Source organism: Sapajus apella, unplaced genomic scaffold (genome assembly GCF_009761245.1).
Source record: "Sapajus apella isolate SASKATOON/1434 unplaced genomic scaffold, GSC_monkey_1.0 scaffold29, whole genome shotgun sequence".
Lineage (NCBI taxonomy): Eukaryota > Metazoa > Chordata > Mammalia > Primates > Cebidae > Sapajus > Sapajus apella.
In genome coordinates, this window is record NW_022436969.1 from 689,932 (window position 1) to 714,813 (window position 24,882).

The 24,882-nt window shown below is 35.3% G+C and overlaps 1 protein-coding gene across 2 annotated transcripts in view; it reads left to right on the forward strand.

Annotated features, from left to right (window-relative positions):
- Positions 1-6,601: 6,601 nt before the first annotated feature.
- Positions 6,602-24,882, forward strand: part of DSC1 (desmocollin 1) — a 29,462-nt gene continuing 11,181 nt past the window's right edge. For both annotated transcript variants that reach the window (XM_032293121.1, XM_032293120.1), the window contains exons 1-11: positions 6,602-6,968; positions 9,962-10,046; positions 11,698-11,900; positions 13,088-13,207; positions 14,322-14,477; positions 18,365-18,509; positions 19,515-19,681; positions 20,835-20,969; positions 21,981-22,166; positions 23,844-24,103; positions 24,255-24,397. In XM_032293121.1, coding sequence (XP_032149012.1) covers positions 6,906-6,968; positions 9,962-10,046; positions 11,698-11,900; positions 13,088-13,207; positions 14,322-14,477; positions 18,365-18,509; positions 19,515-19,681; positions 20,835-20,969; positions 21,981-22,166; positions 23,844-24,103; positions 24,255-24,397 — 1,663 coding nt within the window. In that variant the 5' untranslated portion in view covers positions 6,602-6,905. The remainder of the gene's footprint in view (positions 6,969-9,961; positions 10,047-11,697; positions 11,901-13,087; positions 13,208-14,321; positions 14,478-18,364; positions 18,510-19,514; positions 19,682-20,834; positions 20,970-21,980; positions 22,167-23,843; positions 24,104-24,254; positions 24,398-24,882) is intronic.

Consider the following 24,882-nt stretch of genomic DNA (forward strand, 5'->3'; position numbering starts at 1 on the left):
GGAAATCATCTCCTAATCACAAGTACTGAGGACAACCTAATCTCCACCATCTCTCCCTCCCATTAGAAAAATCTATAGGACATAGCAATACATTCTTTAAAAATTAAATTATTTCATCTAAGGTAACACCACCAGAGCTTTGACGAAAAGTACTATAGTACACCTTCCAAATTAGTGGCAAAATAGCAAGAGATTCAACATAGTAGTATAGGTTATGCTCAGCTTTTTCATTGTACCTGAGACCTTTGATCTGTCTTAGGAGAAAGACAAGCTTGCAGGCACTCACAAACATCTCCAAGGTCCAGGAAATAATTCTTAGAAATATTCTAGTTCAAATTACGGTGGGGAAAAGGAAATTTTACCAAAAGACAACACAATTTGTCATCTTCTCTATCCATATCCATACAGGAGAAAATGTTTTATTTGATCACATAAAAGTTTCAGTTTTCCATTTTCATCTTTCTAATTATTTTCCAGTACATAGAAATAGCAGCAGTTTATAGTGACCATCGGAAAGACCAGCAATTTAATCCTTCATCTTCACCCTTAGACCCACAAAGCAGCATCTGAGCCATTGAGTTTATGGTTTGTTTGTTTGTTCGATTAACCTTAAGTAAGATAAATTCCTGGGAGCACTTTATGAAACACTATTCAGAAACCAATCAATAGACATTTATTTTTGTTATGTCCAAAACAAGGTGCAGAAACCTTGAGGAATGAGTATTATATTTAGTTCAATAGCAAAGAAATAGAAATGGTTTCTTTGAGTATGCATCACATTTGCTATAGAAGTAATAACACCTGCATTTCAATCTAGCCAACAAATCAATTTATAATGCTCTGGGTGCATTTTGTGGTTATTTAGTTCCAAAAATGCCAATAGTTTCTCAGGGAAGATTAGGTTTTCAACCGACTTATAAAACATAAATGCTATTTCACTGTCATTAGATTCAATCACAAACAGATAATAAAAGGCTAAGTATTAAAAGCAGTAACAACTTTCTCATCTCGAAGAAAGCCCCATTTAAGAGAGAGATTTACTTATTAACTTCTTTATTTTATTTCAAATGTGATAATTTTCTCACGGTTTCAAATACCTGCTGAGATATTAAAAGTGCATATAGGCCGGGTGCAGTGGCTCATGCCTGTAATCCTAGCACTCTGGGATGCTGAAGCAAGTGGATCACGTTGAGGTCTGGCCAACATGGTAAAACTCTGTCTCTACTAAAAATACAAAAATTAGCTGGACATGGTGGAGGGTGCCTGTAATGTCAGCTACTCAGGAGTTTGAGGCATGAGAAATGCTTAAAGGGTGGGGGATGGTCGGAGGTTACAGTGAACTGAGATCCCACCACTTCACGCTAGCCGGGGTGAAAGAGAGAAACTCTGTCCAAAAAAAAAAAAAAAGTACATATGCATCATAAGAGAAAATGAAACCGCTTGGAATCATGGAAAAGTGCTCAACATTATGAATAGGCAAATAATTCAGATCCAAAGCATGTCTATAATTTCTTTCTCATTAACACAGCAGGATTTTAAAAAATGAAATGATAATATTCAGTTCTTACTAAGACATTTGTTGTTGTATTCATTGACAGTAAGAAGGTATATTGGTACTCTGCTTTTGTGATTCAAGTTTGATTTATATACCAAAAACCATTACGTTTCTTGTATTTTGTGGGACTCCATCTCAATAAATAATCCTGAGTTCAGAAAAAAAGCTTTATGTATTAGGCTAATCTTTATAGTAATGAAAAATTAGAAATAAATGCTCAGTACTATGAATTGGTTAAATCAATTGTGATATAGTTATTTGAAGGAATTGATTACAGTCATTAACATGGTATCTAAATAGAGTTGTCATGACATGGGACAGATTTTATATTATAACTAGGAGAAAGCATCCTACAAACTTATATTCACATTGCAAGTATAACAATGTTAAAAATTCTATACACAGAAACTAGACTGGAAACATGTATATAAAAAGATTATCTTTAGTGAGTATATATTACCATACTTAAAATCAACATTTAATAATGTGATTCTTAATATATAAGTAATTGATAGTAAGATTCCATCCACATTAAAAAATAGTTTTCAAACACATAAGTTTGAAGGCCACCAAAAAAATAATAATTGGAGAATACAGCAAGAAATAAATAAAAATCTAAAATATGTGTTATATTCATTTCTCCAGGATTTTAATCCTGACCATCATAGAAACTACTTTACTTAGTTGTTAAAACATACAGTAAAGTGTAAGCTCCATGAGGGTAGATATCATGTGTTCTTCAGCTTTGTATCATCAGCAACACTGGTAGTACTCAGCATAGAGACGGTGTTAATAAATGCTGAATAATTAGTTTTATTGAAATAACAATTTGAAACAGTAAGTTTAGTGGACATCTGTTGATCTGCTTGTCTAGTTACATTTTTTCTGTCTAGCCTCACATTATCTTTGGGCAATTACTTCTTCACCGTTTTTTGCCCATGTGGTCAGGCCCACCCCTTGACTTTAGGTTTATATGTAAGATTCAGGCCAGAAGGATTGTGTTTTTCTTCAAACTATTGGGGGAAAGACATGTTCTTTCAACAACAACTTGCTAACCCAGTCATTGTTGAAATCCTGGAGCTTCTGGTGGTCATCTTTGCCTCCACACTGGGAAAACTGAAATAATGAAACCAACACACAGAAAGGCAGAGCTGAGAGATGGAGGGAGTTTATGCCTAAACCTTAGGCTATCCTTACCCTTCCAGTTACATGACCTAGCAAATCCTTTTGTGCTCAACAATTTTGTTTTGTTTTCTCTTAAGCCAGTTTGAGTTAGGTGTGTGGGCTGAATAGAAAGAGTTCTGAACTACCCGGAGATGTGTGCTAATATTTCTTTTCATAGATTTGTCAACAGTTTTGCTAATAATGGGGAGTGATCATTTTATATAAAATTAATCACTATTCTATGCAAACAGCCTTGAGAAATCATCATTAGTAATTATCAGTGCACGTGAGTTATTTCTAATTTTTAATAGTCCTTTACTCAGGTAAAAGACTGTGAGTCTAGTGAGATTGAGGGAGTTTCCACTGCAGTACATTGAACTCATGGGAGCCAAGTTTTTATTTTTTAATAGCTAACGCTTCTTTTTCTTTGTTAGTACACTTCACCCATATGAAGTTCACAAACCCTGTTTTTACACTTGGTTTTACACCTGGTTTCTGGTTTATTTAGTCATTTGTATTCAACCCAAAGTGACTTTTTGTGGCTTCATTAGTTTGTACAGCATTCCTACCAGTCTAGGAGTCTTTTAGAATATATTGAATCATCTTACAGAGATAATGATTCTATCTGTAAATGGTTTTCTTGAGGCCCTGAATTTATTCATAATGAGCCCCTTTCTGAAAGTTGGTCATACATAAACATCTCTAATAAAATTTGTCACTGTGATTCTATAAAATACATTATTTAAATTTATAAAAAAGATATATTTCCTTGATGTGCCTTAAGCCAAAAGAGAAAAATCTAAATGCAAGAGTCATGAAAGATTTACATTTAAATCTTTCTCTGTATAACCATAAATGTGTGGTAGAAAACAGATTATGCAGTATTTACATATTTAAAATAAAATATTTTTTTCTGTAGGGGTTTCTTGACATTTAATCATTGTTCTTGACATTTAATCATTGTTCTCTTCTACAGTGCCTCTTTTCATCCTGTCTTTTGAAGTGGAAAGATAACTGTATGTTCTTCACCATGAGGTGTCCCTTTAGTTTAACGTCATAATATTTCTGTCTTCTTTTTTTCTCTCTATATGATGCTTCTCTCTAGCAAAGGCCAGACCCCAATATATAAACCCTTAGCTATTTGTTCAATGAGTAAACCTATTCATGTATCTTTAGGTAGCCTTTACATAAGAAACCTTGGATTTGCAATAATTTTGTGTTTGTTTCATTTGAAGTTCAGTCTCTTCAATTTTTTATTGCATGCCTAGGCAATTGTATGGTGTAAAATATTAGTGCTTGCTCTGAGCCAGACATTGTTGGAAGTATTTTCTTTATAATATCACATTTAATCTTCATAATAACCTATGAATTAGCAGCTATTACTGTCTCCATGTTTTAGATAAAGAGACTGAGGCACAGGAGAGTTAACTAACTTGCCTAGGGGTTTAATTGCTAATAAGTAGTAAAGCCAGGATTTGAACCCAGGCATTCTAGCTTCTAAGTACAAGTTCTTAACCACCACACAACATTATCAATCTTTTACTTAAGCCTATTAATTTAGATATAGATTAAAACAAACAAACATACAGGTAGAACTAAAAATAAAATAGAGCTTGTAGTGGTTTGAATGTTTCTGCCAAAACTCATATTGAAATTTGGCTGCCATTATAATGATGTTAAGAGGTGGGATCTTTAAAAGTTGATTATGCCATGAAGTCTCCACCCTCAGGAATGGGTTAGTTATCATGAGAGTGGACTTCTGATAACTGGTAAGTTAGGCCACTTCCTTGTCTGTCTGGTGCACTGGCTCTGTCTTCTGCCTTCTATCATGGGACTACCCTCATCAGATGCCCATGCCATGCTCTTGGACTTCGCAGTGTCCTGAACCATGAGCCAAACAAACTTCTGTGTGTGTGTGTGTGTGTGTGTGTGTGTGTGTGTGTGTGTGTGTGTGTGTGTTTTAAATAAATTACCCAGTCTGCGGTATATCTTGATGGCAACAGAAAAGAGATTAAGAATTCTTACTGAATAATCTGATGGCAGAAAATTAGAAGAAATAAATCTTGTTTTCATTTAATTTTAAGGCAGAGTCAATTTTAAGTAAGTCAATAATTTGTAATAATGAATTATTTTTTACCTCTAAGGTGCCTATATTTTATTTTTAGGAAACCTTTGTGTGCAAATACAAAATATGGGAGAAATATTAATGTAATAGATTTGCAAACAAATGATTTAGTGTTAGCTTTTACACAAGCTTTTCTATTATCTTTGAGAACGATAGATAATGAGAAAAGAGCATGCAGAAGGTAGGTTAAAAGAACTAGGATCAGAACATCAATTTTGTAGAACTGTGCAGAGTATTCTGGTTCACTTGAATTTAGCAGTGCCTGGAATCTCTTCATCCAGCAAATATATGCCATTTTTTTTCAGTAACGCCAATTTAATTTTGCTTTTCTATATTTTCCTAGTTCGTTGGAGAATATCATATTATAGAAAGAGGTAATGATAACTTCATTAGCTGAAAAATGTCTTTCTACTTCGTAGGGTCAGAGAATTTGTCTTTGAATCATTTAAGCTATATGACTATTTATTTATCTGTATCTATCTATTTATCTGTATATCTATCTATCTAAATATATACTTAGATGATTATGCTTAAACATGCACAGAGTTACACTTGGCTCCATACATACACATCTAAATAATTTTTCTATTTTTATATTCCTACTCTTTTCTCCCAAAACGTTAGATGTAAAAATATTCCATTAAAGTGAATGTATTTTCTGATTGAGAAATCAAATTCCAATGCAGTCGCAAAATATGTTCATTACTGGGTAGACCACTAGCAATAAAATACTACAAGATATCTTTTAGATTTTTTCTCATGGGTCATTCATTTTCCAAATCTTACTAGGTTCTACTTCTAATGAAGCAGTTACATTAATATTTGTCTCTACATAAAGAAGCAATTGTTCCCATTGTCAAATAAGCTGAAGAAAATCTGTCATTCCTCCCTTCTCAGCAGCCTGGGTGTTGGGCTCTACCTTAACATTTGAAAATATGCATCTTCCTCTCCTAACTTCCATCACTGCCATTGAGTGCAATTGATGTCACTGAGCTCACTAAGTTGGGATAGAAATAATGATGCTAAAGCTCTTATTAGAATAATCATTAGGGTTTAAAAACACCTACATTTGATAGCCTTATTGTACTATTAGGCTAGGATATCCTATATGTAATGTACAGGTAATTAGGGTGAATGGAGTGATTTTAGAGAGACTTGGTCTCAAAGATGGTAGTTGTCCTTGAAAAATTATAGGGGTAAAAAGCAATGGCTTCATGTATAACCAAAGGAAAGCCAGAAGAAAGATTATATGCTAGCTATTTCTTTATTCTCTTACTTTCATGAAGTCTTTACATTCTGATAAGTTCCTTGTGACATCTAGAGGACCAACCACAGTGAATTGTCGATGACAAGAAGTACACACAATGCCTTTAGAAGTCGCTGCTTTAAACTGGAATGCCAGCTCTCTGGCAGAACTACAATGCTCTACAGGACCGACAATACCTAAATGCTTAGATGGGAGATAACTTCTGATAAGTGTGATTACACATGCTTAGGTCCTCTGATTTGCCAATGGCAGTCGAGGAGGCATCACTTCCTTGCATGGCGTTTGTGCACAATTTATGTTTATACCCAGGGGCAAGACAGGTTAATAAGGCCAAGAAGGAGGGGAGGCTGTGGGAGTGGGTAATAAGTGGGGAGGACTTCACAGCATCAACCTGGGGGAAAGGGAGGAGGGCTGAGGACGAAGGGTGTTCCCTCCTGCTTCTGTCTATGTGCTAAGTGGCAAGAGAAATTTTGAAAGCTGCTGTGAGGAGGAGCTACTGACTGGGTTTTGGGGTGTTTTGTACCCCACCCTTCTCACTTGTGGGAAAACCTCTTTGCATTTAGAGTTAATTGAACTGCAAGGAAGGAGACTGGCCAGGGAATAGGGGGAAAGCAATTCTGTTGCTCCTCCTCCTGTTTGTCACTTACCTCCTGACTCTCTTCCAAACCAAGCTCAGCTGCATCAAGGTGGCGGCAGAATATCCTGCCCAAGTGCCAGTGCCTGCTTAGCTGCCCTGTGCATCCCAGGCTGCCTTGTTATCTGGCCATTGTCCCTGGCCATTGGGACTGCTTCTGATGGCTGTGGCCTCCGCTGCCCCAGGGAGCATCTTCTGTAAGCAGCTCCTTTTCTCTCTCCTGGTGAGTAACAACCAAAGGATTAGGGAATTCAAACACGTTACTACCTGCTTCCTCTTTGCGATTTGGGCTTGAAAGAGACTAGCAGTGGGAATGGGAGGCAAAGAAGAGAGATCGGGGAAAACAAAAACAGATCTGAGGAAGATTCAGGGAAGGGTTGGCACACTTGGGATCCAGGATGAAAAGTGTTTCTCTTACTTCTCAAGCACCCACTGCCAGGGTGTTAAAATTTTTCAAGGGAATCCCTCTTACATCCTGCTGTGGTGTTTTTCTAAGCAGTAGAGAAATGAATTCATTCCTTAGGCACTTGGCTCAGAAGGTTCTGAGGTTTACTTTTGCTACCAGTGATTATGTAAACTCATGTTATTTAACATGCTGAGTTCTACTGAGAAACAAAAAAGGAGAAAGGATTCTGGTGAACATGGAAATTATCCAGGACTTTTTGAATTTTACCCATGAAGCAGTTTAAGCAAAGAATGGTTTAAGAAAAATAACAAAAATGTGACAGTCATTGAAAATATCCTTAACTTCACTTCCACTTGGTTTTTAATAGCTTTGTAACTGTGTATAAGGTGCTATTTCTTTTTTGGTGGTGTGGGAAGAGAGGGGGTTTATTTCACACATGCATCCATCATTTCTGAGCTGTGAATTTCCTTTTTGTTCATTTTAGCAAAATATTTTCGTTTCAAATTATATTTTTAGAAATGGCATGTATGGGGACAAATATTTCCTCCATGTAAATAATATACAATTCAGGCTTGTTGGTCACCTTCTCATTCTGGAACTGCTTGAGGAGAAGATAACTCAGATACCATCTTGAGTTAGTACAAGTTTGGTAAAATGTGGTAAAAATTTTCCGAAGGATTCTACCCACATTTCTTTTGCTTCTGATCCCTGTACTATCTGCTATCTCTTGGATAATTCATCTCCTGTTCATTTATTTCTGACCCTGAAACTAACTAAAAGGGTGTCACTAAGACACTTAGTCATTGATTTAACCTGAAGACTGGAATAGTATTTAATGAGTGGAACCACTCAGTGGCTCTGCCTGCAGAGGGAGGACCATCAGCATGGACTCCCAGGATGGGAAGAAAAGAAGATGGCGGTGGGAGTAGAAGTGTGGATATAACCTATGAGAATGTGTCACATATTTATATATCTGCATGTACACCTGCATATGTACACACACATACACATACAGTCATACGCTGCATAACAATGCTTCAGTCAATGGTGGACTACATATATGACTGGTCCCATAGATTATACCGGAGCTGCCCTGTATAGATGAACCATTTCTTACCTTTTATATTATATTTTAATATTCTTTTTCTATATCTAAAAATGTTTAGTTACACAAATACTTATAATTTCTTACAGTATTCGGTAGAGGAACATGCTGTACAGGCTTGTAGCTTAGGAACAAGAGGCTATACTATATACTATACACCTAGGCTGTACCATGATGTATACCATGGGGTATACATATATATACCATGGTGTACACCATGTAGGTATAACCTAGGTGTGTAGTAGACTATGTATTCTAGGTGTATGGTAAATATACTCTACAATGTCTGCAAAATGATGAAATCACCTAATGTTGCATTTCTTAGAATGTAAGCAATATGTGACTGTGTGCATATTTATACACATGCACACACATACATATAGGTATATGTACAGGTATATGTGTATATATATATGTGCATGTGTGTATATGTATGTACACATGTATATCCTAATTACAAAATGCTCTTTCAACATTATATATTTAGACCACTACTAATAGTTTGGTCTATGCTCAGAAAGTTATTTGAGTATAATTTAGTATGTTCCTTGGTATTAGGGATGAACATATTTAAAAAATTAAATACATATGAATGTCTCATGTTTTAAAAAGTGGCTTTTAAATTAGAACTAAATAAAATGTGGTCTTTTAAATTCTAGATTTCTGCCTAACAGAGATTAACAAAATTATAAACTATTTAATTAGACTGCTACAATCTATCTGATAGACTTGATTTGAGCTGGAAAAAAAGTACACATCCTTAATATGGATGTTAATCCATTCTCTTTCCTCCTCACAAATAATGGGTTCCATCATTCTAGAAATATATCTTCAGAGAAAAGCTGCTCATAAAATTGACCTACATGTTTCTTGGAAATCTAGCTCTACTCTGTCTTCTATTTAAATAATAAAAAAGCAGTTATTTTGATAATGAGAAACAAATGGAAAACGCCAAGAAAAGGACACAAAATACGTTGTGAACTTGTAGACATTTTTGAAATGATAGCTTTTCTTTTGTTTTTCAGATAGTATCTTTGTGTTTGAACTGCCTAGCTTTTAAAAACAATAGCTGGGTCTTGAATTTCATTAAAAATCTTTACCTATTTGAAAGACACTCTCCATATTGTGACCTATATTTGTTTTTAGACTAGTCATGTGATCTGAGATCATTTAGACTTTGCAGTTTTGTCCAAGTCTGTCTGAAAATTGATTTGAGAAAAATAATTTTAGTGGGGGTGGCATTTTTTTGTGAGGTAAAAAAATTCAACTATTTTCTAGACTCTATCAACTATACCTTCAAACAGTAAAAATAATGATTGGAGAATTAGTACAGATACGTAATTATGCATTTCAGAGTTAAGTATGTTCTTCACGCTAAAAATCAGACAGACATTTATGAATGGTTTTAGAGATGTATAACTTCTATTTAAAGTCAATGGTTTGTGAAATATTTTCTTGCATTGTTACAAGTTAGGTTCTAAGAGCTACTATTCTCTTAATTTTTTCATTGACACTAAATGACAGTGTTATCCCTAAAGCTATTCTCTTTGCTGGTTCCTTTTAAAGTGAACATTAAAAATTTAAAGAATAAAATGATTAATTTGTTTCCAAAATAGGCAATATTTTTATTAATAAGAAAAAGTTGTAACGTGAACATTTGTGATCAAATGTAATTCCTGATATATTTTTTTCTTTTTTTTTTGAGGTTTTAATATTACTTTGCGATGCTTGTCAGAAAATTTCTCTTCGAGTTCCTTCTCATCTTCAGGCTGAAACACTTGTAGGCAAAGGTGAGAAACTTTACTAACAATTTCATAGTTGTAACTTGGCACATTTAGCTTCAGGCTGCCCTTGTAAAGTTTGGGATAAAAGCCATGTAGTGGCTACTTGATGTTAAAATTGGACGTGCAATACTGATAGGCTACTTGTTTTTTGGTAGTGGTTAGAAACAATTAAAATAATAAAGTTAGTTGTATACTTCTCTTGCCAAAAAAATTAGCAAACATCAGAAGGCTAAATTATCTTGGATTACATTAAACAAAGCAAGGCACCCAAATCAGGAGCATATTCTAATCTGTATCAGCTAATCTGCTGCTAAAAGTTCAAAGCTAAGATTCTTTAATTGATTGGACATGAAATGGATGTCTCAAAATTTAAATGCCTCCAATAAATTTGTACTCAAGGCTGATTACAATAAACAAGCATCCACCAAGAATAAATGTGACATATTTCACAGAATACCTTGTGAAAATCAAAGTTTTGGTGGGTCTTGGTACCATAGGCATCTCTGAAGTATAAGTTGATTGTTCTTGAGTTCAAAGGTAACATTTTTTTCATCAAGGTTTTTCACTGACTTTGAGTTCACATGTAAAAAATTACAAACTGAATAGAGAAATGGTATCCTTTCCGAGCCAGATGCTGTTTTTCTCAGTGCTTTAATGTTTTAAATTATTAAATACACTGAATGTGTTAAATATGAATCTGTAAAGGAAGTAATTTGATAATGACCACAATGCATTGGGCTTACTAAACCTCAAAATGCATTACAGAAAGATTATTTGCAATATTACTAGGAAATATTACTTAAGAATAGACTAGTTTTCTTCTTATTTATATATTTATTTTTTTGAGACAAAGTCTTGCTCTGTTGTCCAGGCTGGAATGCAGTGATGCTATCTCTGCTCACTGTAACCTCCACCTCCCATGTTTAAGCAATTCTCCTGACTCAGCCTCCTGAGTAGCTGGGATTACAGGTGCCTGCCACCATGCTCAGCTAATTTTTGTATTTTTAGTAGAGACGGAGTTTCGCCATGTTGGCCAGGCTAGACTTGAACTCCTGACCTCAGGTGATCCACCTGCCTCAGCCTCCCAAAGTGCTGGGAATACAGGCACGAGCCACCTGTATTTAGCAGAGACGGGGTTTCACCATGTTGGCCAGGCTGGTCTAGAATGCCTTACCTTGTGACCCGCCTCCTTCATCCTCCCAAAGTGCTGAGATTACAGGTGTGAGCCACTGAGTTTTCTTATTTTTGGCAAGGTAGTTTTAACTATCAGACTATTTCAAAAAGTTCAAATCTACTGACATCATGCAGTTATACCACTTATTACATAAAAAATCAAGTTTGTATACAGAGATATAAATTCACACACACACACAAGATGATTAAGAGTTCAAAGAAAAGAGAATAAAACCAGTGACACTAGGAAAATATTTTACTTCTTAAATTAATGTATGGCGAAAGTAGTGGAAAATGTGACTCCATTAATTTAATTATTCAATCTTCATGGCCCCCACACTTTAGAATAGCAGGTGCTGAGCACATTCCAAATGTAACCTCCCTTTCTCTGCTTCTCGTGCACTAACTCATGGTTGTCATTCCTGTAAAACTTGTTCTACTCCTTTTTGATCTGACAAATTGCTGTGACATTTCTTCCCTGCAGTGAATCTGGAGGAGTGTCTCAAGTCGGCCAGCCTAATCCTGTCCAGTGATCCTAACTTCAGAGTTCTAGAAGATGGCTCCATTTACACAACACATGACCTCATTTTGTCTTCTGAAAGGAAAAGTTTTTCCATTTTCCTTTCAGACCGTCAGAGACAGGAACAAAAAACAATAGAAGTTGTACTGTCCGCAAGAGAAAACAAGGTATAAGGCAAGGGCATAAGCAACCTTGCACAGTAATCTGCTTATGGGCCTCCTTCATGTTATATACTTCTTTCACATTAAAATCCGTGCTACTGAATGATAAATTTGTCTTTTTCCACTTACAATTAATGTAAATAAAAACTAGACTTTTAAGGAGTGGCAGAACTATTTACAAATTTGCATAAAGATAAATGACTCTGTAGACAGGGATCAAAGTAAGAATATCAAAGTTTTCTGATAGTAATTTCAGGTTTGGCAATAAGAACAAACCAACCTGAGGAGCAAGGGCAAGACAGGGGCGGGTCTAAAACTCAGCGAAATGTGATTCAGGCTGGAGATGTGGGCTCCACCCTGTGCGGCTCTCTTCCCACTGATTGCAGGTTTGAGTCTCTCTTTAAAGAGGAGAAGAGATTGTCTAAAGCTCACTTCCATCTTACTCAAAAATTCTATGAGGGAGCTCCTCTGTTCAGAGAGTGGAGGTGTGGCCAGTCCACAGGATGAGTTTGAACGTTTGACTCTAGGCTCGTTTTCTTGCAGTGAGTGGTAGAGCTCAGTTCAGAAAGCAGGAAGAAAAAGTTGCTGGAATTTCCATCCCATTTTCAGGAAACTCACCCTAATGAATTTCATCTTATAAAATCATTTGTTAATAACTGATTCCATTTATGAGCAGATTTCCCAACTAAATTCCATTTGATTATAAGAACTCCTCTTAATATGCTTAAGGCTTACAAAATGTTATTATATATCCACATCGTAGAGTCCCCACATTGTGCAAAATCAAGTATACTTGAGCAAATGCTGACCTGTGTCTTTATAGAGATGTATAAATGATTGTACTGTAGCAAGGGTTTTAACAGATTTTGGTTGTACCATTCCTAGTGGAATAAAGTGATTCTTAAATATTTATTAATTATCTACTTTGAGGGGGGTCTATAACTTCTCAAAGTGACGTCTTTCCAAATGCTCTATACGGTTCCTGGTGGTTAACTGAGTAAATAAATAGGTAGAACAGAGGAACATAATACAGCCTGAGGTGTGTGTGCCTGTTATCAATAGAAATGCCTTGATGACTATCCATGATACTCTAATGTATAATCCTTACATCTGCTTGTTGATGTACGTGTTGAAAATCACAGTTCCAAAAATGATAAGCAATACTACATTCCTTTGTTTCTTGTCAAATGTAGGCTGCTAAGAAGAGACATGCCAAAGACACAGCCCTCAAGCGCAGCAAGAGACGATGGGGTCCTATTCCGTGTTCATTGATGGAGAACTCATTGGGTCCATTTCCACAACACATTCAGCAGGTGCATTTCACCTTATTTGATTTTATATACGTCAGAGTTTTTCATTGTTAAACTTTTCATTTGAATTGCACAGCATGTTGAATCAGAGCTTTAAACTAATGGTACAAATCATGGTCATCCATTCACCAGAACTAGGATCCCATAGAAGTGGCCCAGTATATCTTATTACTTTCTTACAGATATATTTAAAAATTTAGAAATAAGTTTTGTATTTGGAGTTTCTGATCTCTTAAGTCTACATCTAAATTCACCCAAATATTATGCTAGACTTGTTAACACTAATGTACAGAAGGCACACCTACATGTGTTGCATAGTTCAACTCTCACTTAAACTAACACTTGTTTTTTTTTTTTTTTTAATAAATATGGCCTGTATTTCTGCTTACTAAGTAAGCCTCACTGCCACATAGCTGGAATGCAAACATAGAACAGTTTTGAAATTTTGGAGCGCAGTGGCACGAACTCGGCTCACTGCAACCTTCACCTCCTGGGTTCAAGCAGTTCTCTTGCTCACCCTCCCAAGTAGCTGGTATTACGGGCACCCACCACCATGCCCGGCTAATTTTTGCATTTTTGGTAGAGATGGGGTAGCATTATGTTGGCTAGACTGGTCTTGAACTCCTGACCTCAGGTGATTTGCCTGCCTAGGCCTCCCAAAGTGTTGGGATTACAAGTGTGAGCCACTGTGCCCAGCCAAAATTTTGTAATTTTTGAGGAATTAATTGTGGAAGAAAAGTTGCATTACTTCTAGTTTTATTAATCACATAATATTTATTTCCAAAGAATTTAAAATCACTGAAACTGTTACTGTTACTTACATGAAGATAAGAATAAGTAAATAAGAATTGAAAAGGTGTATTACTCTACAGATTTCATAGATATGCAAATGACAAAAACCTTGAGATCAAATAAGTGACAGAATTTGTGACTTTGCACAATGCAAAATGCAAATAAAAATTTGGAAAACGTGGGAGATCATGGACACATAAGCAGAAGAAAGAAAGAATAGGAGAGCAGGAAAGAGGGCTAGTGATAAAAAATGAACCATCACAAGAGGTTAGGTTGAAAATATTTATCATGACATATTTGTTCTATTCCTGAATTATTACTGCAGATTCAATCTGACACTGCACAGAATTACACCATCTTTTATTCCATAAGTGGACCAGGCGTGGACAAAGAACCCTACAACTTGTTTTACATAGAGAGAGACACTGGGGATATCTTTTGTACAAGAAGCATTGACCGTGAGCAATATCAACAGTTTGCGGTAGGATTATTAAGATATTTCTTCAGAATTATATCTTTATTACTGGCTTATTAATATTTTCAATTATGCTTGTTCACATATTATAATAAATTATTTGATTCAATATTTAAGATATTAATATGCAATATAAACTTTACATTTCTGTTTATCATTGATGAGGAAAAACAGTAGATATCATAAGAGAAGTAGAGCGGGAGAGGATATAGAAAATATAATGATAGAATTTTAAAGGACATATTTTGGTCTGTAATCCCAGAGAAATGACAAAGAGTTTCACTGAGTTTAGAGTTATCTATAATAAAATAGCTCAATTATTCTCAAGCCTGGCTGTACATTATAAGAAAAAATACGGATGCTTGGACGCATGCCCAGGTATTCTGATTTAATTGGTCTGGGATGGGACCCAGTCATCCAAGGTGATCTTAAATGTGTAAGTGTTGGATCCACTTCCTCAGCCCCTTACACAGCTTTGTGTGTGTGTGTGTGGGGGAGGGGGTTTATTCTTTTCTCTCACTATTCTTCAGCATTGAGATCCCTTAGTACTGTTTTACTTTGTAGGTAACCCAGAACAAATTTACCAATTCATTTGATTCTATCTTATCCTACCCAAGGACAAGACAATTCTAATTCTTCTGATAATTAAATCATTTCGTTTCTGTTAATTTTATATAATTCTTTGATGTTCTGATGTTTCATCTGATGAAACATGAAATTTATAGTAGGCTTTTGGAATGGTGGAGAATAAAATTAATTAAACACATTGTCTTGAATTGTAAAAGAGTATAATAAAGTTCTTTGCTAAAGGAGCATATAAAAAAACTTATCTCATACCTGTGCAGTTCAGAGAGTAATATCTTAGCAGACATCTGGAGAATGAGTAGTATCTGGTGGCCACCTCAAGGCAGCTATGAAAGAAGTTAACAGCTGTGGGGAGGTATACACACACACACACACACACACACACACACACATGTACGTATTATCTATATATACACATATGTGTGTGTGTGTGTATAAATGTTCCACTTTAGATGTTTCATTATTAAATATAAAATTAATGGTGGGATAATAATGGCATATTTTCTTTATAATTTTATGTACCTTCCAATTTCTCTAGAATAAACATACTTTACTTCTAATAATATAACACATTTTTACTTTAAAAAATAGTGTATGCAAGTTCTTACAAGAGCAGTAAGCTAAGCACCATTGCAATCATTTTGAACTCTCTACTCATTAACAAATAAATAATTGATAGAAAGTATCTAAGTTCTCTGCCATTTTTACAATTTCTTACTAGAGAAAAGATCTAACACTAGAAGTCACTCTTGAGGAGAAATAAAAAGCTGCCTACTCTGTATGTTGCAATGTCCACTTCATTTTCAATTTTGCTGAGGAATTATTTGATAGGGTTCTATTTGCCAACCTGCTTTCTATCTTTGCTTGTTACTGTGATCATTGCCAGAGGAAAAAGGAGAGAATAGTTTATAATTTAAAATAAGTTACAACTTTATAGTTTTATCCAGCCAATATCTCAAAATAGCAGCATTTTAAGGAATAAAAATTCACAACATCTATATGAAGAGAAGGGGAACGATTGTTAGGAAAGGTGAGTAGTGTTGACATCTGAATGTGCTGGTTGTGATGATGATGACGGTGGTGATAATAGTGATAGTGGTAGTAGTGCTGATGATCATAGTGGTGATGGTGGTGGTGGTGATGATGATGGCAGTGGTGGTTATGTTGATGTGGTGGTAATGGTGATGGTGGTGGTGGTGGTGGTGGTGGTGGTGGTGGTGGTGGTGGTAGTGGTAGTGGTGATAATGATGATGATGGTGGTGATGGTAGTGATGGTAGCATGGTGATGATGATGTTGGTGGTGGTGATGGTGGTGGTGGTAGTGGTGATAATTATAATGGTGGTGATGGTGGTGATGGTAGTGTGGTGATGGTGGTGGTGATGGTGGTGATGATGGTGGTGATGATAGTGATGGTAATAGTGATAGTAGTGATGATGGTGGTGGTGGTGATGGTGGTGGTGGTGGTAATGATGATGATGGTAGTGATGGTAGTGTGGTGATGGTGTTGCTGCTGCTGATGGTGGTGGTAATGATGGTGATGGTGGTGGCGATGGTAATAATAGTGACAATGATGGTGGTGGTGGTGGTGATGGTGGTGATGGTAGTATGGTGATGATGATGGTGGTGATGGTGGTGGTAGTGGTAGTGGTGATAACGATGATGATGGTGGTGGGGTAGTGATGGTAGTGTGCTGATGATGTTGCTGCTTCTGATGGTGGTAGTAATGATGGTAGTGGTGGTGGTGATGGTGATGGTAACAGTATTGATGATGACGATGATGATGGTGGTGGTAGTGGTGGTGGTAGTGGTGATGGTCATGAGGATAATGGTGGTGATGGTAGTGTGGTGATGATGGTGGTGCTTGTGGTGGTGGTAGTAGTGGTGGTGGAGGTGATGCTGGTGGTAGTGGTGATGATGATGGTGGTGGTGGTGGTGATATGGTGAGGTGATAATGATATATTACTGTATTCCTCCTCTGAATTTAGAATTAATCATAAAAAAGATATAGAAATCAGAATGATGGAAGTCATAATATAAGTTTTATTACTGAAAAATGCCACCTGGAAGTTATTTGCGGAAAAGTAAGTAAGAGGGCAGAGACAACATGGATGATTATTTTAATACACTCTATCCCAGAGTTTGGAGTATAAATTCTTTCCTCTCCAGGTTAGCATGATCAGTGAACATGAAATGTTGCCTTTTAACACAATAATTAGGATTTTGTGGTTACTTTAGCAGCTAGTGGGTAAGTCATAGATGAGTCTGATTAAGGAGTATCATAGTTAAAATTGTGTTTTATGAAAATAAAATTAGACTTCTGAGGCTACATAGATAGGAATAGGGAATGTCAGAACAACTGCAGCAAAGTTGGTGAGTCAACGCGCAGAATGCATGTGGAGTCACATGAAGATGATAGCAGTGGGAACAGAAAAGAGAACATGCATGAGAGACACACAAATGCCATAATCTCTAGAGCTCAGCAACTGACTGCTAAGGCTCATGAGAGAGAGAGAGAGGAGTTTAATGCCTGGAATTTTAATCCTATTTCATTTAGAAATGGTTACAGTAGAGAAAATTAGAAGAGTTGTGGTAAAGAACGTGTTAATACAGAATTTACTTTGAGGAGGCTTAGTTGGTAACATGAGTGATGAAAATACGTTCAACAACTATTTACTGAACACTTACTATGCACAAACCACATGAGGAGGGTGCAGGAATAATTTGGAGTTTAAAGGGAAAGGAGATTAAATACTGGCTGTTGGGAACAAGGTGTTCATTTTGAAATGGGGTTTCTCATATGTATATGCTTTTATTAACATTTTTATTGTGAAGAAATACATGCTTACAATAGAAAAATGAGAAAATATAGGTAAAGTACTTAGAACTGAATTATCCTGAAAGAGTTGTGATGTCTTTTTATTTGCATATATATATATATACACACAAATCTAGACATAAATAGAATTATATTTTTAGGAACTTTAAAAATGCTTGTTAATAACATAACTGGGGGAAATCTACATGCATTCTAACAAGTGAAACCGTGTACAGTTAATTCAGGGAACACCTGGAGTACATGGTGCTTAGATTGTGGGAATAATGAGAAATAGCTCCTAGAGGGGATTGAAACCACGCGGCAGGCAGAGAGATTGCATCTGTGTGTTATCTCTCCATTGCATCACTTCTTAGTTACAGATCTTTGAGGGTGATTTTTTTTTTAATGTTACATTTCCCCCCACTGCTAGGCTTACTTTTGTGCATAATTTGTCATTTGAGAATACATTCATAGTACTTTTCTTTCTTTCAGTTATATGGCTATGCAACAACTGCAGATGGCTATGCACCAGAATATCCACTCCCCTTGATCATCAAAATTGAAGATGATAATGATAATGCCCCATATTTTGAAAACAAACTGACCATCTTTACTGTACCTGAAAATTGCCGAACCGGTAAGTTCACATTTTATAGTAGTATGATAAAGAAGATTATTTGACACTTCATAAGTATTAAAGATGTTTACATTTTATCATTGCATTTTATCCTTTTTCTGGTATTTCTGATTACACACACTTTTTTCCCCATTAGGAATTGATGTTATATGACATTGCTGTTAAGGATTGTAAATGACTGAGCAAATTTTCTTAAATTTAAAATATTATACATTTTTCCCTTTTATATCATGATTTTATAATTCTGGCAGGATTTATTTGACTCAGCTCTCCCCAAGGTAGAGTTGTTGCTGAAGTTGGTGTTTGGTTTACGAATGTATGCTTAGAAAGTCTGGAGTGAAGGAATTGTTGCTCAGTTTTGTCATTGGGAAAAGTCATAGTTTAGTGTAAAACAGGCTATACCCAGAAATTCATACAGAATATTACAGGGGAGTTATGAGTGAACCAGGGATCACTTTTTTTCCCAGCAAAATAAGATGTTATTTTTTTCATCATTCATTCAGTGTTTTTTAAAATTGTCATTTATCTATGGATATGTAGAAACCTAAATGTAGGAAAAATTCAACTTTTTCTTCTAAGCAAGGAAAATACTAAAAAAAGAGTGATATAACAATATATACAGGAATGCCTATTTTATGGTGCCAAGGAATATTTTTTAAAAGACAAAGCTGCATGTGTACCTTCAAATCTAAAATTAAATTAAATTTAAAAATAGTCCATGAACATAGAGAGAGAATTTCAGAGCTACTGTTTCTAAAGGTAATAGCTCATTTCTCTAAAGGTAGTGTGGGAACTGTTTTCACATATGTAGAATACAAATCAGGTTATTCACAGGAGCCACCTAATTGAAGTTCCCGAGTAAGGGAGACTTGGAGACATTTTCGAGAACAGCTTCACATTTCTCAACTTGGGGAGAATTTGCTACAGCAATGCCTTGATTTTATTTTGTTTATATTTCAATTATATAAGTAGAAATTTTTGACAGTTTTGAATTTATCTAAACAGGAACTTCAGTGGGAAAAGTGACCGCCATTGACCTTGACGAACCTGATACTCTCCATACCCGTCTGAAATATAAAATCTTACAACAAATTCCAGATCATCCAAAGCATTTCTCCATACACCCAGACACCGGTGTCATCACCACAACTACACCTTTACTGGATAGAGAAGTAATGATGATTAATTAACTTTCCAGTCATTAAACTACATTTAGACTGAGAACTCCCAAGAGAAGTTGCAATATGGCCGCTCTGGCCTCCTTTCTCAGCATGCTCCTGTAGGCTGTGGTTAGGGCTTCTCTGGAGACGTCCTCTGTCCTTCACAGAGATGTTGGGAAAGCACCATACATTAGACAGGGTCTCACTTGAGATCATTAACCTGATTTGATCTGTTGATGATTATATTGTTTTACATTTATTTTATTTTTGTTTTAAAAAATATTTTTATCTGACTCTAATATGCTTAACTTTTTAAATTAATAAACTTCCTTATAGCAGTTTTGGGGTCACAGCAAAATTTAGTAGAAAGTACAGACGGTTCCCATCTACTCCCTATCCCCGACCCCCACACACTTAACCTTTCCTGCTATCAACATCTGGCCACACAGTGGTATGTTTGATACAATCGATAAACTTATGTTCACACATCATTATTACCCAAATTTCATCGTTTTCACATTGCGGTTCACTCTTGATGCTATATAGTTTATGAGTTTGAACAAATGTATAAAGACATGCATCTACCATTATAGTATCATCCAGAGTGATTTCACTACCCTAAAAATCCTCCTATTGAGGATTATTGTGCTTCTCCTATTGAAGCCTTCTTCCCTCTTAACTCCTGGCAACCACCAGTATTTTTACTGTCTCTATAGTTTTGCCATTTTTAGGAATGTTAGTTAGAATCATATAGTACGCAGCCTTTTCAGATTGGCTTCTTTCATTTAGTAATATGCATTTAATTTTTTTCATGTCTTTTTAAGTCATGATAACTCTTTTCTTTTTAGCACTGAGTAATATTCCATTGTCTGTATGTACCAATTTATTTATCCATTTATCTACTGAAGGACATATTGGTTCGTTTCATGTTTTGGCAGTTGTAAATAAAGCAGCTTTAAATTTTGAAATGTTATATTAAACACGTCATCTTCCCATTGTACTGATCAGCTAATGTCTCATTCTGTGCTTGTGTTTATGATTTTTTAAAATAAAACTTTATACAAAAAGAATATTTGTACAATAATCATGACTAAACAGTGGTTGTGATAATTGCAAGTTATAGGAAATAAAAGTATTCATTAATGAACTTATTCCTTTTTTTCAGAAATGTGATACTTACCAGTTAATAATGGAAGTGCGAGACATGGGTGGTCAACCTTTCGGTTTATTTAATACAGGAACAATTACTATTTCACTTGAGGATGAGAATGACAATTCACCATCTTTCACAGAAACTTCTGTGAGTATACCTCTCTATTCATTCATCTGGATTCATCTACTTTTTCAAAAAACATATCTAGAATTTGGTAGCTCTGTGAGATCACACAGTTTAATTTAAATGACTACTACTTGCAAATAACATAGGGAGAAAAATATGATTTCTGTAAAAATCATTGAATTACCGGTTATTTCTGGATGCTAGGAAAATAACCATGCTCTTGGCTACCGAAGAGCTTAGCCTTAGATGTAGCTCATGTGTTCAACTTTTTTTTTTTTGTTGTTGGTGTTAAGCTCTAGTGTCAGATTCCTTGTCATTAAATCGTTTTTATAGGGTGAAGGAGAAGAGGTACTTTCTCTGGTGTCCTTTACATTTCAGCTTCTTAAGATGAATAAGGAGCTAGCCTATGGAGACCGTAGTACAGGCTGACTCACAACTCCAAACAAGCTCTTCCTGTATCATCAGCAAGCTTTTCCTTAGGCAGTAAATAATATGAGATGTGTGTGTGTGTGTGTGTGTGTGTGTGCGCGTGCGTGTGTGTGTGTACATATGTATATTTCTACTTTTATGATGATAGTTTCAGGAAATCGTTCTCCTTTCCTGAACTTTTGATAAATAACTTTTCATTTTTTTCATTAACCTATACCAGAGTACAAGTAAAGGAAGGAAAAATTTGCAAGTACAGTGATAGGCATATTCATATATTTTACATTAATCCCTACAATGTATGAGGATATATTTGACCTCATACTTCATATTTCACATTCTGAAGTCTAGAATGATTAAGAAAATTATCTTAGAGAAGTTCAGAAGGTAAGACTTTTGGTAACCTTTGAAGAATGGAGACGATATGGAAAGGCAATTTAGGAGGAAAGAACTAAGCTAGGCATTAAATTTGTAAAATGTTTCCCGATATATTGAGTGCATCTTTTCACATCACCTTATTTATTTTTTCTTTAAATACATGTTTTAGAATATAAAACCACATTGTTAAAGTGATAAATTGGTAATAATAAGAGGAAGCTCTTTCAGTATGTTACAGAAGTAGAAGAAAACAGAATTGACGTCGAGATTTTACGAATGAAGGTACAGGATCAGGATTTGCCAAACACTCCTCACTCAAGAGCTGTATACACAATCCTACAAGGAAATGAAAATGGAAACTTCAAAATTAGCACAGATCCAAATACAAATGAAGCAGTGTTGTGTGTTGTCAAGGTAAACAAATAAAAATAATCTGGCTATGCTTTAAAAAATCCTAACTCATGCACTGATTTTAAGAGATAGTTCTTATATGTATATGACTAGAATACTGCTATGCAAGGCCAAATGATTCATAGTTGTTTATATAAACTTTTTCTTCTTATTCTCTTACCCTAATTTCTCTCTTAGGGGAAAGTCATGTCAGGTACAAAACTCAGTGTCCTCTATATGAAGAAAATCAAGACAAAGAAATATTGAATATTGAACCAGATAGTTGCTTTAGAAGGGGTCTTAGACACTCAGTTGTTCAAATTTTTATTTTATAAGAACACAGAAAAGATGAAAATGGAAGAAGCACTATTTGAAATCAAACCTCCTCAACTTTTCAACTCCTTTCATGTTCATATTATATTTTTACCTCTCTGTGATGTATTCTGTAAGGGAAACGATTTCACTAAATATTCAGCAGCTTTTCCCATTAATTCCCCTATATGCCAGGTAGCCATTACTTTGGATTTTTTAAAATGTAAATGCAATTACTGGTTTCTATGATGATTACTTTAGTTTTTGGTTTTTAGTCTATCTATCCATAGTTCTCTCTAACTTCTTACATAGCTTCCTTCATTAATTTCTTGGAGACAATGTAAGTCCTCAGAAGGTTTATGCAGACATTGTGCCCTCCTGATAAGATTTTTAGAAAATATTCTTTAATTTTTGTACTGTCTATTCTTTCTTTTTTCTTTTCTTGTTCCTAGGTTTTTCCTCCTTGATTTTTCTTCGCCATTTAAATGTTGTTTTAGAATTATTTCTAATTATTCAGTTTAGGACTGTATTAGTTTGTTTTCCCATGGCTGATAAAGACATACCCCAAACTGGGAACAAAAGAGGTTTAATTGGACTCAGAGTTCCACATGGCTGAGAGGCCTCAGAATCATGGCAGGAGGTGAAAGACACTTCTTACATGGCAGTGGCAAGAGAAAAATGGGGCAGAAACAAAAGTGGAAACCCCTGATAAACCCGTTAGATCTCATGAGACTTATTCACTATCATGAGAATAGCACACTAAAGACTGGCCCCCATGATGCAATTAGCTTTCTCTAGGTCCCTCCCACAACAGGTGGGAATTCTGGGAGATAAAAATCAAGTCGAGATTTAGGTGGAGAACACAGCCAAACCATATCAAAGGTCAAATACTTTCATCAGGAACTAAACAGCCTGAAATCTAATGTGCTTGGAAAAGGTGCTGTTAAATATCATTCTATCTTTTGACTCGGGCACAGAGTAACTGCTCTATTACAGCCAAATTTCTATCTAATTATTTTATATACTTAGTTTGTAGGCACTTTAGTTGTCACTGTTATCCCGTATAATAAGCAACGAAATAATTTGATTTTTTTCACACACTTATCTTACATTTCTATTAATATTTAAGCTTAAAACAAAAAAGGCTGAAGGCAAGATCTTCCAAAAGGAAAACGAGAAGAAAAATGAGTCGAATCTGAGAATTAACAATTTTGCATTTGGCAATGTTTGTCACTTTAGGAAGCTAATTATTAGTCTTTAACTGTGTTAGCCCTAACTTTAGGTTACATTTTAAATGTAAAAATGATATTCCTTTGTAGAAAAATTTGAAATTAGAAGTCTTATATATAATGTTACATGTTGACTTATTAAAGTATGCTTATTTAACAGCCATTGAACTATGAAGTCAGTCGGCAAGTCATTTTGCAAGTTGGTGTAGTTAACGAAGCACAATTCTCTAAAGCAGCAAACTCACAAACTCCTACAATGTGCACTACAACTGTCACCGTCAAAATTAAAGACAGGGATGAGGGCCCGGAATGCCACCCACCAGTGAAAGTTATCCAGAGTGAAGATGGCTTCCCAGCTGGCCAAGAACTCCTTGGATACAAGGCATTAGACCCAGAAACACGCAGTGGTGAAGGCTTAAGGTGATGTACTTTTCAAAAAGCTCCTTAATTTTAATTGTGATGTAAATTGATTTTAAAGTTAGGAATGTTTTATGTATTTTTCAAAAGAACAGATTTTAAGATGATGTCCCTTCTTTGATTTGACCATTTATATTTGATTTCTAAAAATTAGGTACAGGAAGTTAGGGGATGAAGATAACTGGTTTGAAATTAATGAACACACTGGCGACTTGAGAACTGTTAAAGTACTTGACAGAGAATCCAAATTTGTAAAAAACAACCAATATAATATTTCAGTTGTTGCAGTGGATGCAGGTAAGTGCCATTTTCTGCAAATAAAATATAAATTTAGGATACATTTTTAAGGAAACCTTGGGGTGAAATCTGTTTATTTCTAGACAAAATATAATTCAAACAATGTTTGCATTATTATTGTTGATGTTATTGGAAAACACCCAGTTTAAACTCCAGTGTATCTATAATGCAAAGCTGTGAAGTAGAGAATGGCCAGTCTAAGGCTTAATTACATCAGAGTAAATTTAAATGTAATTACATCACAATTAAAATTAAAGTCTATGGTTTCAAAGACAATCCATATTATTAATTTCTGCTAAGGCAGTGGTGGCATACTAGGATCATCTTTTTTTTTCAGAAGTGCAGGTTTAGATACATTATGATTTGAACTTGCTGATAGGGTTCAACACATCTCAAACAGTTGGATTCAAACTAAATTTCTTCTGAGCTTCTCTTAATGGAGAACAAATAATTTATCCTATTTTATGAAGGAATAGTCAAATAAT